The sequence below is a fragment of the Ctenopharyngodon idella genome, chromosome 21, assembly GCF_019924925.1.
Source record: "Ctenopharyngodon idella isolate HZGC_01 chromosome 21, HZGC01, whole genome shotgun sequence".
In the NCBI taxonomy this organism is placed as follows: Eukaryota; Metazoa; Chordata; class Actinopteri; order Cypriniformes; family Xenocyprididae; genus Ctenopharyngodon; species Ctenopharyngodon idella.
Genome location: NC_067240.1, coordinates 29,969,788 through 29,986,291, shown reverse-complemented (window position 1 = coordinate 29,986,291; position 16,504 = coordinate 29,969,788). Strand labels below are relative to the sequence as shown.

The 16,504-nt window shown below is 38.0% G+C and overlaps 1 protein-coding gene across 1 annotated transcript; it reads right to left on the bottom strand.

Moving 5' to 3' along the window:
- Positions 1 to 7,958: 7,958 nt before the first annotated feature.
- pitx1 (paired-like homeodomain 1) lies at positions 7,959 to 14,823 on the bottom strand. The gene is made up of 4 exons (XM_051878819.1): positions 14,667 to 14,823; positions 11,297 to 11,404; positions 10,392 to 10,594; positions 7,959 to 9,090 (listed from the first exon to the last, which is right to left on the bottom strand). Exons 2-4 carry the CDS (start codon positions 11,397 to 11,399, stop codon positions 8,542 to 8,544), a joined length of 855 nt encoding a protein of 284 aa, XP_051734779.1. The 5' UTR covers positions 11,400 to 11,404; positions 14,667 to 14,823; the 3' UTR covers positions 7,959 to 8,541.
- Positions 14,824 to 16,504: the final 1,681 nt, after the last annotated feature.

Here is a 16,504-nt window from a genome sequence, read left to right as displayed (position 1 = left end):
TATAGCATGTGAAGCTTCAGTCAAAAGGAGTTTTGCAGTTATGGTATTATTTATGGTATTATGGTATTACTAACTTCTTGATTCGTTTAGTGTTCCCATTGATCACTTTGCTGGTCAGTTAAACTAAGATGAGCTTTGTCGCATTACCAACAGTCACTGTCTCTCGTGTCACCAGAAATCACCTGCTTTAACTGAATATGAAGGATGTCTGGTCACATTGTCGTGGAAAATCCCTGTCAGTGTGATTACCTCCTTTACACCCACGCCAACACTTCACAAACCCTGGATGTTGTGGTAAATTGAAGCTAGGGAGTTAACATGTTCTGCAGCGGAAAACATTCTTTGGGAAGTCTAGTCTGGCATTGCAAGAATAATATTTCTTCCCTTCTGCAGAAGTCAAATGATGTGGTGTTTGGGATTAACCAGAGCAATCAAACAAGGTCAGAGCAACTCCTACATTATGTCCTTCCATTTAAATGAATATTAATGGGTTAAATTTCAAACCCAGCCGCATTGGTCCCTTTCTCTGGCCGCCAATTTACAAAGCCAATTGCATTAGTCCTATGTGATGAACAAACTGTGCCTTGGCCTCCGATGACATACTGGCGTTCTCCCCAGAGCTGACCCAGATCATTCATACATTCACAGAGAGAAAATTACAGTGGGTTCTGATTATTGCAGAAATGTACCGCCAAAGGCTCCGCTCCTCAGAAATACTGCCATGCTCATTATGTCTGACTGAAAGATCTCTTCTACAAATGGGTCAAGCAAGGAGAAGTGCACAGTCCAACCAATAGGCTTGCAGAGACCTACCTATCAGCTTGCTGGGATGCCCAGTGCAGTTTTAGACGTCTGGATTAAGTCTGGCCTATTGAGTCCAGGGGTGAGTCTGTTCGCCTCAGGGTCCGGTGCCGTCGCACCAGTTGCACCGCCCTAAGGATGGCCCTGACTAAACCCATCTGTCCTTCTAGGAAAGTCAAGTATCCCGCCTTCTCTTGTGTTCCCTGCCCATATCCACCATACACTTCATCCCATTGCAGAAATGCACTACTATTGAATGGTCAGTCCTCCAAGACACCCAGACACTAGTACACAATGGACTTATTCTTGAAGATGAACACATTAGTATGCTGTGTGCATGGAGGGCAGACTTTAACTGATGGTTTCGTTTAATGTTTCAACCAAACCCTGAATATCATGCTGCACAAATTTCCAAATCAGGGCCAGACAGGCACCTTACCTCAGGGGTGGGCAGAGATCTACTTTCCTGCAGATTTTTGCTCCAACCCTAATCAAACACACCTGAACAAGCTAATCAAGGTCTTCAGGATTACTAGAAAACTACAGGTTTGATCAAGGTTGGAGCTAAACTCTGCAGGACAGTGGATGTTAAGGGCCAGAGTTGCCCAGCCCTGCCTTACCTAGTGGTTGTGCACCTCCAAGACCTCCATAGGTTTCTCCCCATTTGATTTGTTTTATGGTCGACAGGTGAGAGGACCTCTAGATCTGCTAAAAGGACTGTGGGAGGAGCCCAAGAATGGTATATGTAATCCAATATGTAATCCAAATGAGAGACCACCTGGAAGAAATGACTTCACTGGCCAGGGGAACATAAAAAAGGCCCATTAGTCTCAGTAAACCTGGTATGATAAGAGCGCCAGGGAAGGGATCCTTTATGCCAGGCCAAAAAGTGCTACTCTTGCTGCCCACCAATGGAAGCAAGTTGCTAGTTAGGTGGCATAGACCTTACAAGGTATTGTGAAAGACAAGCAGCTTCACCTATGAAGGCTGGAGCCAGGTAAAAAAAAGCAAAACTTCCATATTAACTTGCTGAAGGAAGTCCACCGCAGAGCTGAGCCAGTAAGTACACAACTCTTTGTTTGTGCTGATGAACCAACAGATGAAATGGTGGATGTTTCCCATCTAGAGCAACCAGGTAAAGCAGTTGCTGGACATAGGATTTACTAACCTGGTGCTACATGATGTTATCCTCAGGCCTCCAAAAGAGCTATCGTATCCTTGAACGTCTGATAAATGTGCTTAAAGAATAACTGGATATTATGTGCTCCATGTGTCATTGATCATCCATTAGGGAGTGGTGTAGTCTCATTGTGTTAGTCTCCAAAAATGATGGCAGGCTTTTACATTGACTTGTAAGCAGTGTGAGTGAGCTTTCGAGGGCCTAATTGACGTGGTGTCTGGAGACTCTGTGCTGCTCAGCCCAGAAACTGTTCGTTTTGGACTGGGGCTGTGCTACTAAAGAAAATAGGAGATTGCAGACTGCTGGTATTCCTGAGCCAGAAACTGTTTTCCCAAGAGGCGCGATACAGTTGAGAAGGAGTGTTTGGCTCTGGATTCACTCCATTACTACTTTTGTGCTAGAGAAAGACCATCGAGCAGTACTAACACGCCCCTGCTCCCGCCCTACACTTTCACCCTAAAATACCATCAGTGAACAAGTTGTAAAGGATGTAGATAAAGTGACTTTTTTCTACATCCCATTTTTTGGGCCAAAGTGAAGTGTGACACTGCACGGTCTGCTGACATGCGAGAAAATAAAAGAAATACACTGCCAATGCGCACCCGCCATTCTTTTGCTTTCTAGATTGCATCTCCAGTCAATCCATGACACTACATTGGTGGTGACACCTTAACTCTATCCAGTTTCTCAAGCACATTCCTTAGGTCAAGCCCAGGAGTGCAACTGTCAGTTCCTGCGTCAGCTCCTACTGGAGGACTTTATTTCCTGCTTTAGCCTATGTGTGTTATCTCCGTTTTAACTCCGAAGCCCAAGTTTGCCACAGATCCTGTGGTCACCCCTGTAAGTCATGTCCTAGTATACCTACATCCTTCTCTTATTCCTGTTCCAGGTTAAAGGCGCTGTTTACACCTGGTATTAGGATGCATTTTGGTCAATCGGATCACAAGTGGACGACACTAAATACTGGTGTAAAGGGGGCCTAAAACGTCTTGAGCTTGTCCACTTTCGACCACTTCCAGAGGTAGTTGAAAACGCATTCGACCGGATTGCTTTCGTAGTGGAAACTCTTATGTGTTCGAACAGCCACAAAAGACTGCCTACTGACCTAATGCGTAAACATTATGGGAAGAGCTCTAGCCACACAAGATTTAAACTTTGTCGGCTGAAGACTCGAGGAAAAATGTACCAAGCTCAATGTTCTCTCACCATTCCTGATTTCTAACACACACTCACCGCGTTTGGCTGGTCTCGCGGCTGTCAGAGCAGAAACGAAAGCTGATGCTCTCGTATGTTTTTCAATCATCTCTGGGAGCGTTCATATGTAAATTGCATGAGCTTATTTTGTCCATTAGATCGAAAGATCTGAAAAAGCCCATACATTTACCCGCCCATAGACCCTCCCCTCAACGAAATCAGGACAGAAGTGGTTGAAAGTGGACAAAAGAGACAGATTAAAACACAAGGTGTAAATGGGAATCTATTTGTGATCCAGTCGACCAAAACGCATCTTAACACCAGGTGTAAACAGGGCCAAAGGCTGGCATGGTCCAGTTATGCCCTGCTTCAGTTGACCTTTGACCCTTGACTGTGATGGAATGAAAGATATAGACTGCATTGCAAGGTGATTTCACGACCACTTTTCATATATTTGAGTTAAATTATTCCAAAAAATTACATAATTCAGTTCATTACAACAGTTTATGTTCACGCAGTGCTTCTGTTTTTATTCGCTGAGCTTTAACCTGCAATCTGAGAGAAAAACTGAACTCAGTCCTTTAGTGTGCCATATTTCCTCCTTTCTAAATCGGTGAGCGTGACAGCAGGGCAAATCGCATCCAATCCAAATCGAGTTCTTCAGAGTGTGGCGCTGGTTTAACGAGCCTGCAGTTGCTGCGCTTCGCCCCGTAATTGCTGCCTGCAAATATTTTGGTTTAATATTTATCGTTCAATTACTTTTTTCATGGATTTTCTTCATCGATTGGTCCAAACCTCCTGAATTATGGGTTTTTAATTTCACCAGTGTGTACACAAAATTGTTCATAGACCTCATATAGAGGTGCAAATATAAAGGCAGGATGGTAGTGTTTGTTTCGTGTTTGATAAAGCGAGTGGTTTTATGTCTGTATGAGGTTATCAGTCCTTTTAGTAATTTGCAACATCTCAAATTTCCCCCAAAGTTCTCCTTCCCAAAATTTCCTCATCGCACTAAAATGCAACCTTTAGATTTGGAATGTAATTAATTCTTAACACTCTTTCAATACAGACTGGCAATAGCCGGAGATTTAGCAGCTTGGCAGAGCAGATCAAATGGTCTGTAGCCTGTAAGTCATGTTAAATATATTGAGACGAAGGGCCTAAATGCAGGTTTCTCTTTCATTAGTTCTGAAAAGCCTGAAGCAGCAGGATGAAACCCAATCAGAGTAAGTAACTCTTTCAGGCCACAGTGCTATCGCAGAACAGCTCGGTTAATCATTCCCTTAAGACATGATAATAGCCAGTTTTGTGAGTCTATAAAAAGCCTTCATGGCAAGACTGGTTTGATGCAGGGTTAGTTAGATATGCAAGTATTTTAAATTGTGTGTCTTTATGTTGTGTAAAATCTTATTTTGTTTTTGGGCTGCATTGCATACATTTGCTCTTTGTGGTTTATATTGTTTTTTTGCTGACATTGGAGATCTTACTGCTCAACTATGTTTTAATTGATTTGTGCTAGTTTTTTTTAGGCTAAATGTCTTTAGCAAACTTTATTTTTTTATTTGTCTCTAATGAGGTATTACTTATGGATATTATCTCATGCTATTATCTGAAAGGATGATTCTGAGTAAATATTGGGAATTGTTGAGTATTTGGTATTCACTAAAGTCCTTATGTTGCTTCTTATGAATTTCATGTGATTTAATTATTCCACATTGCTGTTTTTGATATGTTTTTTTATTATTTTCTACGTCTTTTCAATCAATGCTGTGCTTTTTGTCTTATCAACTGCTCCATCTTCCTCTGCCAAACCTTTGTGTTTGTTGTGTCATAATTATTACATAATATCTCACATTACAAAGTACAGTGGCGATTGTACTTTATAACATTCTCTTTTGATGTTTACACCGATGGATTATGACTAAACATACACGTCGCTTAAATTTTAAGTGCAATATTTAAAGCAAAATATTGTCTTTTATTGTCATAACTTTGTTAGGTTGCTGCAGCTCAAGTGATGCACGAGCTGACTGAGCAAAAAATAAAGAAAACGAAAAAATGTTGTTGTTTTTAAATGTACAGAATTTTCCAAGTAATATGCTGCAAAACAATAATAATTTGTTAATGTAAAATGAGTTTCATGTAAAGAGTAGGACACATGCGCTAGAGAAAACCTCACATTATTGTTATTAGTCTATATTGTTAAAAATAAATAAAAATGAGGAGCTGTTTTTATTTGATCTGACCCTTCAGAATTACTGTCGCTAGTGTAACCCAAATTATTCAGGGGTGCGTTTCCCAAAAGCATCGTTAGCCAACTAACATCGCAAGTTCCGTCGTTACTTACATAGTTCAATGATTTGGTGTTTCCCGAAACCATCGTTCAAACGAACATTCGCAAACTGCATCGCAAACTTGAGTAGTTGGAGCGACAGCTCTCGAGCTGTGGTTAGAAGCATGGTTTCTTGTGGACTTAATAAATCCTTATCTTAAGCAAAATAAGTAAGCTGACATTACGTACAATGTATATCTTTTATTTCGAAAATATACAAATGTCATGTATATATTTTAGTTTGTCAAGAGATTTAAAGCACCGTTTTTGAAGAGTGCGCATGTGCGTACGTGCTCTAGTACGTAAGAACAAGCATTCGATTTAATCTGGAAATAAAGCAAAATAACTGAGGAAAATGAGAATTAGTCCTCTAATGCCATGTCCGTAATTTATAGCAAAAAAATCTAGCATTAATTGGATCTCAAACGGATTCATTTAAAGAAGTTATTTCTCACCACCTGCGTGACGTCATTCACCAGCGTGGTTGAACGACAGGTTTGCGACAGCACAGTTTCGGGAAACAGTCGTGACAAGCTCGTTGATTTGTTCAACGATGCGTCGTACTGTGTTAGTGAAGCAGCGAGATACATCATTGTTCGGGAAACGCACCCCTGGTTGATTCAGTAATAAAAACAGTTAATTTAGAACATTTTAGATTACCCGATGAAATATTTTTACAGTGACTGATTGTTTTATTGTTTTAACATTCGAATGTAAAAAATGATTGAAATAGTCTACGTTAATGATAAAAACGGACCTCATGTAAAATATAGTTAAGAAAACATTTTCACATCAATATAGTGTCATTTTTGTTGCCATTTTTAAAATTAAATTTATTTCGAATAGTACTGTGAAGACACTAAATAAATATAAGCATGCAGGTTATTATAACCCACTACACTCTGAATTTTAAGAATACACCTAATTGAGACCGTATGGTCATTAATGGTCATTAAGGGGATCTTTCTAAACCGCAGCGGCTTTAATTGAACAAGACATAAAAGGTGCCAAAGTATGGATTTCTTAAGAGACTGATGAAGATTGATTTGAATGATTAATTAAACATGTTGAAGTGACATGCATTGTCTCCTTATCATAAGCGATTAGAGTCTGCTTGACTTCATATCAGTGATTGATTAATCAGCTAGGCCTATTGAGCTAAATTAGCTAAAGAATCTAAGTAACTAATCAAGTATTGCACATCATAAATATCGCGGATTTTATTTTCTTGTTAAAAATGCTTAAAAACGTTGCTTTGAAATGACTATAAAAATGAGAATAAAACGCGAAACATTTACGGAAATATATTTTTTTGTTTTTTCGACGCGGCGATTTTTCCGATGATTATTTTGAGCTTCTCTCGCAGCATTAGTTGCAGAATTCGTTATTCTGTTTATATCTAAACCTTAAAACCCTGCTTTAGACCTGATCTAATCCGATCTATAGAATTTAGAAAAAGTAATGTAATTAATTAGCCAATTAGAATTTGCTTTCGTCAGAATCTGTTCAAAACATCTCAGTGTTGTTTCATTGTTCCTCAAGTTTAGGCTACTATAAATACATCTGCTGAAGTGCTTTCAAGAATTATTACAATAAGTGAATTTTAAAAATCTATCACGCTTCTATAAGAACCGTTTCTGCATGCAGTTAAACGAGCTTTTCTTCGCCAGATTCTCGTCAAGAGGAGGTTTTGACATTGTCCTCCTCGGTATGTGATGTTCACTTTCTTTCAGACAGTCGCTTGTTTGAGTTGGGGAATGGGTTTAACGCGTCCTTGAAAGGCATGTCAACATTGTGCAGTGAACTCATTCTGTTAGCCTAACCAGAGGAAGTGACCATTAACACGGGCCTCTCGAAGTCGACCTTTTGGGAAATTAAAGGCCTTATTATCAGTGGAAAAGGATCAGTAGTATTAGGGAAGACATCAGTTACGACAGACCTATCATCTAAATGCACCTAAATACACACATACCGATAAAAACAGTCACTTAATGTGGCAAACCGTGATAAGGAATTGATTTTCAAGTTTGCCTTTCTCTCTTTCATCCTAAAGGCAGATTTGGATATAATTGCACGCTTTGGAAATCATTTAGTGTAATCAAACAATGCACTGGAGCATAGAAACAAGGCCAATGAAGATATTGTCAAACATCATGTTGTATATGGCCATATATTACGATGTCACGCTTAACATATGGACAGAATTTGTAGGTTGCGCGGAACTGAAACCTGCTCACAAGCAAAACACGGGAAAATAGTTTTGAGAATGTAAATAAATAATCAGTTTAGATGCAAAGGGATATTTAGCTGGGCTAATTTTGTTAGAAATGCTTGAATTATATTGTTTAGAGAAAGAATAGTCAATTATAAGTGTAAATTTTCGTTATTACGCTGTCAGATTTGTTTCATATAATCCAGCTATAGCCCACATTCATCTACCCTTTTGACAAATTATTTTAGAAATTCTTTCTTTTGAGGTTTATTCAAACATTACCATAAACATAAGCACAATTTTTCAATCAACATGAGTACAACATAAAGTTATAGCTTTGTTATTTTGTCTACACATTCATATAATTTTTTACAAAACTTTTTTTTTTTTTTCACTCGGAGTAAGCATGCGGTAAATCTATCGACACAATGAAACAACTACGAGACTGTCGATGAGGCCACGAGGACAACACAACCTCTGCAGACACTTAATACAATAAGAGAACGGACTCACAAACACAACTTCAGACTAGTATAGCCTACGCTGCTTTACCATGACACAGTGTGCTAATTAAGGTTGTGTTCATTGTTCCCACTTGGAGCATCATTTTTAGTTTTGTTCCACGTTTTTATATATATATATGTACAAAATGTATGAGTTTAACTTGTCTTCAAAACGTTGAAATCCAAATAATGGATTTAAATTGTTGTGCAAGTTTAGGTAAACACAGACAATCCACATATTCCATTGCAAAATGCCGAACGCATCTAATCCAGCATGGTTGTCATTTCTCCAGGTATCCGTTTATTGCAGTTTATTTCGTCAACTATTGTACTGGCATGCGTTAAGACTCGAGCCGGGGCTCTGCAAACCGCTATATCCAAAAGATGGATGCTGCTTGGATTTCAGTCTTAACGTCGCGAGACTGGAGTTACAAGTGTCCCTGTACACGCTGTAAGGAGATCCCGGAGGTCCATACGGGCATGTCGACGAACTCATGGCCGGACTGATCGTGGAGCTCCCGATGCCGTTCAGATTGCCGATGTTATTCAGGCCGGTGGTCGGCATGCCAGGCACGGCGGAATGTCCCATCCCGGACGCCATGCTCATGGATGAGATTGAAGTTGGGGCTGAGAACATGGACTGGGACGTGAGGGGACTCATGGAATTAAAGAAGGTAAAGTTCTTTGTGGACAGTGGCGCTGGGGCCAGTCCTTTGTTGGTCCAGTTGTTGTATGTGTACGCCGGATACACGTCATCATACGGCTGCATTAATCCGCTGAACTGGGGCAGGTAACTGTTCTTACACAAATCCATTTGCTGGTTGCGCTCCCTCTTTCTCCATTTCGCCCTTCGATTCTTGAACCAAACCTATGAAAAAGGGACGCATTATTTACTCAACAGATGCTATTAAACAGATCGAAACGTTCACTCAAAGCAGTTCACAGTAATAATCATAAAACTTTTCTTGCTGGCTGTAGAGGTAGGTCATTTGCAAAATAGTTCAGATTGAGATGAATGTATACATTTGTTATGCGAAAAGCTACACTCTAAAAATTCTGGGTTAAAAACAACCTAAGTTGGGTCGAAAATGGACAAACCCAGCGGTTGGGTTAAATGTCTGACCCAAACTGCTGGGTAGTTTCATTTAACTCAACTATTGTTTAAAAATTACTATATTGCTTGCTTAAAATGAACCCAAAGTATTTTGGAAATTAACATTTATTAATAAGTTCAATAAATAATAATTAAACAATAAACATTTATTAAATTGCGTATTAATAAATGTTCACCTTTTGATTATTATTGTTGCCTCTAGTAATTATGTTTCTGGTTTTTAATTTCCAACCTATTTTGTGTTCATTTTAAGCCAGACATATAGTCATTTTTAAACAATAGTTGAGTTAAATGAAACTACCCAGCAGGTTAGGCAAACATTTAACCCAACCGCTGGGTCTGTCCTTTTTCAACCCAACTTGGGTTGTTTTTAACCCAGCATTTTTTAGGGTGTGCTTAACTGATCATTTTAAATATCAGCGTGATTATATTTTTCATAAGCAGCATTTAAAAAATAAGGTTTGAAAATTAATGGCATGTTAAAGGTCAAAAAGTGTAATAAGCTACATTTACTTGTCGATAAATTAAACCAACCGTAAAATGTCCGACATTTGACGAACGTTTTAATTATAAATCCCCTTAATATCAAATTGCAAATGTGGGTCAGAATCTGGTTGTGGAATAGTGTGGAATTTTCTAAAAGATCCACCTGCTAAGAAATATTTCTAAATATGGCTAAACAAAACAAAACAAAAGGAAGAATATAGTTCTTTAATATACAGGCCTAATGAAAAAGAACCCTCACGTTTAGTATGTGAAAAAATTATATATTATCAAACAAGATAACAAGATATGAAGAACTGAGAATATCAAGTCAACAACTGACAAAAAAGAAACACTTTTTAGAACTGAGACTTTACAAAGGTTTAACTAATTAAATATGTATTTTATTTTACGTTTAATTTGCATACTATTTTGTGACTGTTCTGTCGAAATAAGTAGGGTAAGATATTCTTCAGTTTTGGCTTGAAACATATCCAAGGTCGTCCTGTAACCTAAACTGTTGTGTTTATCACGCAAATGTCCTGAGTCCAGGTTGCACTGGGTTCTCTTACCCGGACTCGGGCCTCGGTGAGGTTGGTCCACACCGCGATCTCCTCCCGGGTGCTCATGTCCGGGTATCTGTTCCTCTGGAAAGTGGCTTCCAGCTCCTGCAGCTGCTGGCTCGTGAAGTGAGTCCTCTGCCGTCTTTGCTTCTTTTTCTTGGACTCATCCGCATTTCCATCGTCGCTTCTCTGCTCGACCGACCTCTCCTTTTCTGGGGAGAATAATTTTGAGGTGATATCTGGTGCTCAGTAGCACCTATTTTTGCCAGAGGTTTGGAAGGAGTCGGACACAAAACGGGAGCCGGACAAAAGGGATTCGTGTAATGGTTCTGTTGCTCACTGCTCGTCAATCCACAAATATGCAAACATGTCTTATTAAAATGTGTCTCTCGAACGGGAACTATTTGCACAGAGTACGGCTACGTTTAGAAGTTATAGGCCTATGCAATGGAAAAGTACTTTCGCCCATGTTTTAAAATCAGGCCTAGTGCATTGTTGTTTACAACACCTAGACTACCTTCATGTAAAGGTCTGCAGTTTATACAACAGTGTCATAAATACGCATTTAATTGTAATATTTACAAAAGTGGGAATTTATAGAAACCGGAGTTTTTTCAAAACGGAGTTTTTAAGGACGCAATATCTGTAGAGTGAACGTGAATTTATATTTATTTTTTAAGGCTGCAGCAAGCACTGCACGGCTTCTGCAAAAATAGGCTGTAAAAACAGCTAAACAGTTAAATTACTTCTATGTGGCCTACTAAAACAAAACATTTGAAATATGTTAGGTATATGTAAGGCAAACATATTTTCAACGTGTAAATGTAGCCTATGCTTTTAAAGGCTTGTTTGCACGTTTTTTCGCAACATGGTCAATCGAGGGATGGATGTGTAAATGATGATATTTGCTTTACCTGCGGTTTCATTATCTGAAGACTCGCTGCTCGTGTTCTCTATCGTTTCTCTGGTGCTGTTGCTTCTCGGCAGATGAAAAGATGAGGCCATGTCCAAATTCATTCCACCTTCAAAACAATCATGCGTGTTACAAAACCTCTTCCAGCGAGCGTCAGTACACTTGCTAAGCAATCCACACCGATTTCCCAATGAATAAACACGTGGACAGCCAGCGATCTCGTGCAATATTGTCCTCAGAAGTGCCGCAGATATATTCCTGAAGAGTAGATGTTTGGTGTGAACGAATGGAGGTGCGGCAGCGGCTAACAGCAGGACCCACCCATCCTCTCTTCCCCGCGTCCACTCTCAGTCCCACCCACAAAGTAAAATCATTTTTTATTCATACAAGTAAAGTTTTTCCTTCAAAACTTCTCAGCTGAGCTTCTGGTGATATCGCTGCAGCTTGTGTTAAACAGTGTTTTCGGACTCAGGCTGCAGCGCCATGAGCAGTAGAAGCTGTTACCTGAACAAACTACTGATATATTCGCTTTTACAGACATGTTCAACCGCACAGAAAACACATGAACCATAAAATCAGTTTACCGCGCTTTCTGCAGATAGATGTGGCCCTTCAGACACTGATCCGCGCGCGATAATTACCATTAGTTTTATTTTTAGATCGAGGATATTCTTGTGTGCATGAAGCAATTACCAGTTACTTACGTGCAGTTTAATAAAAGCCATTGAAGCAATGTCAGCACTTAAATTAAAAAAAGAAGCTAACAGTCCAATTTGTTCAGCTAGTAGTTGGGCTTTTGCTGTTTTGAATACTGCGACTGGTCGGAACCAGCAAACCAAACGTTGAGGTTCATGAAAACGTTATTATATTGAATTATTACATTGAATGAATGCTCAGGACTAATGCATTCATATTAGTATTGTCTACAAAAAATGACTATTACCACTATCGCCCAAACATAACGTAACACAACCTAAAATTGCCAATAATATGAAATATAATATGGGCTATTGTGACAGTTTCATTGTCACTCAGAAAGATCTCGTTTTCACGTCTGATTGTTCTGTGGGTTTTCTGAAGGTAGTGGCGCCTGATGGTGAGAATATGATGCTCGACGGGGAATGATCCATCCTTACGAAAATTAACCATGTTTTCTCATAGTAAAACCATGGTATTTGGCGTAATGACTACCACAACAAAATATATAACCACAACAAAACCATAGTTAAACTATGGTTTTTGTAGCCAAACCATGGTTATTCCTGGTTACCATGGAGTAACTAAGATCCATGTTTTTTTTGTTTTTGTTTTATTCGTAGTAAAACCATGGTTATTTTTCGTAAGGGTATGAAAAATATGAAAAACGCCTTTTCTTAACTTTCTGAAATTAATTAATTAGAAAATTCCACAATTCATACACTGCAGATTATTCATATTCTTATTTTAAAAACAAGCCTACGCATCTGAACTATTTTCTATGAATACTTTATTATCTTATTACAAATATTATCATTCAGGAAGAAAACATTTAGTTTTCTGCATTTTTTTTTCCCCATAGACAATTAAAGAAATAATATTTGGGATCTGAAAGCAGAATGCACGTTTTCTTCCTGTGTTATAAATATATGTTATAAATGTTATAAAAAAAACATATATATATGTATGTATATAGTCATTTATTGCTTTATTTTGGTTCACTATTCACCTTATAGTCTTGTACGAGTTATCCTGAATACTGAATAAGTGTTGCACAAACACTCCCTTCACATACCATTAAATAACCTTCCCAATGAAAATACCAAAAACACCATCGTGCAAGAGGACCTAAAGATTGGTTTCGTTGACCTGCAGATGAATTATATATTGTTCTATAAAGCTATCTGCAATTCTATAATGACAATGCGTGCGAATTATGGAAATAACAGAAAGTAATTGTAATAATGGTGTCCTCAGTATGTCCTATATAGAGGTTATTTTCTAGAAATTTTTATTGTAGTTTAATTCAAGCAAATATATATATATATATATATATATATAAAATCAATTGTTTTAAGTTTAAACACACTGAAGGACAGAAGCGTGCAGTCACAGTTAACATCTGAAGAGTGTGGACTGACATCAAACAAGCGATCAGAGGATGAGGAGCTCATGTATTTACATATTTTAGCCATTTTTATGATTATTTGGGTTCTTCGCGGTCACAGCATGACTTTAACATCTGCGTCAGTCTCGTTTATTGGATCCTGAAGCAAAACAAAGAAGTCTAAAGAGAAAAGGTGCATGCAAAGCCAACTTAAAGACAAAACAAGCATTTTCATTTTCTCTCTTAATAAAAGCGCAAATTGCCAGTTCAGCTGTTTCAGGTTTTAGACAATTTACTGATTGACTAAATAACCCAGATATTATTGGACAAAGAAATAAATAATAATAGGCTATATGAAAAAAAAAAAATGTAATTGAATATTTTAAGACAGTGGATTTAGAAGACTGTAAATAAATGGATGGAGGATGTTATTATAGCCTACTATTTTTTTAACGACAATGTAACAAACAACTTGTCTAGTCATGACCGCTATACTTGGTTGGAAATAAACATAGGCTATTATTTATTATTATTATTTTATTATTATTATTAAGAAGAAGAACGGTCGTGAAGAATTCATGCGTATAGGCGCCGATTTGTGCTGTATTATTAAAAAGTGCATTTACAATGGCCACCGTTTGCACCAATAAATCATGAATTTATTTTGACACCTGAATAATAAACATTTATTTGTAGTAATGCGCAAATACGCCAGATGGTTAAGTGTATATGCCTAATTCATTTAAGAACTGAAATACTAAGATTTTATTTGGAAAACACTCGAGCTCGCGCACTCACACACACACACACACACACACACACACACACACACACACACACACACACACACACACATTTTCCAAGCTTTTGCACAACGTGACAGTGTCCTAAAATAAACTAAAACATACTAAAATCACAACGCTGTTTTGTTAAATGATGAAATATGTAGGCCTGAACGAAAGAGTATCGTGTCTGACACTTTATACTTCTGAATCTCTCCGAAATGAGCCGAAGTGCACGAGCTGCAAACTCCAGCGGTCAGCCGTATGCAAAACACGCGCCTGTTATACTGTTACATGCATAATCACTGTTTGTATATTCATTTATAAACATTTATATTAATTGCTTTGCATGTGCAATAACCACACCACTATTTCAAGTGAAACATTTAGATTTATCGGGTTATAACAACCCATTATACAAAGCGAAAACAACACAAACTATATTACACAGGCTAAGATAATAGATAAACAATATTACAGATACTGCATCGGTAAAAATGACTCACGTGTCAGTTCTCTGAAAGGCTGTTTGGTTCCTTTTCTCGTGTGTTAAATCGTCTCCATTCATTTATATCATATAGTTCCTCGAATGTGTGGTTGTAAGCAACGTTCAAGTTTATGCGCAAGAAGATGCGCGGCACCGCAGCCTCTATCCGGTAGATGGAGTGACGTCACACCCGCACTCCGTCCGCATGACGTCACGCGCGCCTGATGGAGGATGAAGCTCTGCTGTAAAGTGATGAAGATGACACGAATTACTGTCACTGCCATGATCAGTGTGTGTTCACTATGAGCTCCATTATAGGCTGATGTTTTTATTTCGCACTGTGTTAGTTTATTTACTCCATTTTTGTATTTTATTGTAATATTTTAAAGTATTTTAATCGTTTTATGCTTTATATTGACTGCATGGAAATCTCTTATTTAGGAATAAAGATTATTTGAAGACAGTGAATGCTTCACATCATGCATTTAATGTACTTTTGTTCAGTATTAGATATCACATTTTTGGGAGTTTATTATTAAGTTTTAAAATAAGTTGCCTATGTGGTCTTAAACGGAAGGAATAAATGAATGAGTGCAAAACAATCATAAAACAAGATGCTTCAAATGAAACAAACAAATAAGTAAATAAAAATAAACATATCGAATAATATAATAATAGGCTATATATATATAATATATAATAAAATTCATTAGTCTGTGCGTCGCTCGCATGTTCAGTTCGTAGATTCCTCTTATTATTTTTCCGAAATTATAAATATTAATTAGGCTACAGAGATCCGTTAATCTCAGAAACAGTTAATATAGATTAACACGCACTGATGAAATATATTTTTAGCAAACTTTAATGAGTGAAACTGCTAACCCGAGCCCTTTATTTCCTAATCTCATGGTCACATTCCCAAAATCACAATTGATTTCTCATGTTATTTTATGACTTTAGCTGCCAGAGTCTCAAGCTATGCAGCCAATTAATTGCCTTCATTTATGTTGTTTTTCAATCAGTCAATAATAAATCCATGAGCACGTCCGAGCCTAAGGATGTCCTCAACATTTCTAACAGTACATGAAGTAAAAACTGTAATTGAACATGTTGATTATCTGAGCACTAACACGAAACTACACTCTCACTTGCGGATCCATCTGTATTTTTAATATGTTTGTAATTTTTTAGTATCTCAGGAGAGTTGTGACACCAACACACCTGATATTATGCAAATGAGATAAATGCACCGATATAGAGATTGTTTAATATTTCCCTCTATAAGGATTTACAAACGCAATGATTAAAGGTCGACTCGTCTGAAACTGCACCACAGAAGTATGGCAGCACGTTTGTGCATCGACTGAGGTCAGGAAAATAACACCACTTCTTTAAATCTGGTTTCCAAAGTCATCTATTGCCTGCTTGACATCAGCTCTGAAATGTGTTGTTTTAATCATAAGGGCTGGTGCCTTACCCGATCACACGAACACTTTCTCTCTGTTTATTTGCTGGGATTATTGTCTGACCTCCAGGCTGAGTTTAGCACGAGCTCTGCTGGGATCTTCTCACACTCAGAGCTTCTGTGTGCTGGAGATCAAAACACTGACATGAGCTCTCAGCACATCTCGCCAGTGTATTGTGGGATATTCCCTGATTTGCTTGAATTAGAATTATTTGTGTTATGCATTGAGAAACAGTGTAAAAGTATATATAATGTCAGGGATAATTAACGATGGGCCGCTGAATTATTGAAACTGCACATTATGAAGCGAAGACTGCATTATTTTACAATAATGAAGTAAATTATTCTGCTTATACAACGGGTACCATTTACCAAGACATTTTACGAGAGAA

Coding starts and splice junctions, on each gene's coding strand:
- pitx1 (XM_051878819.1), bottom strand. CDS start 11,399: ATGAATTTGGACATGGCCTCATCTTTTCATCTGCCGAGAAGCAACAGC. Junction 10,595..11,296: donor TTCAGATAATGAAACCGCAG/GTAAAGCAAATA, acceptor TATTCTCCCCAG/AAAAGGAGAGGTCGGTCGAG. Junction 9,091..10,391: donor TCACCGAGGCCCGAGTCCGG/GTAAGAGAACCC, acceptor CCTTTTTCATAG/GTTTGGTTCAAGAATCGAAG.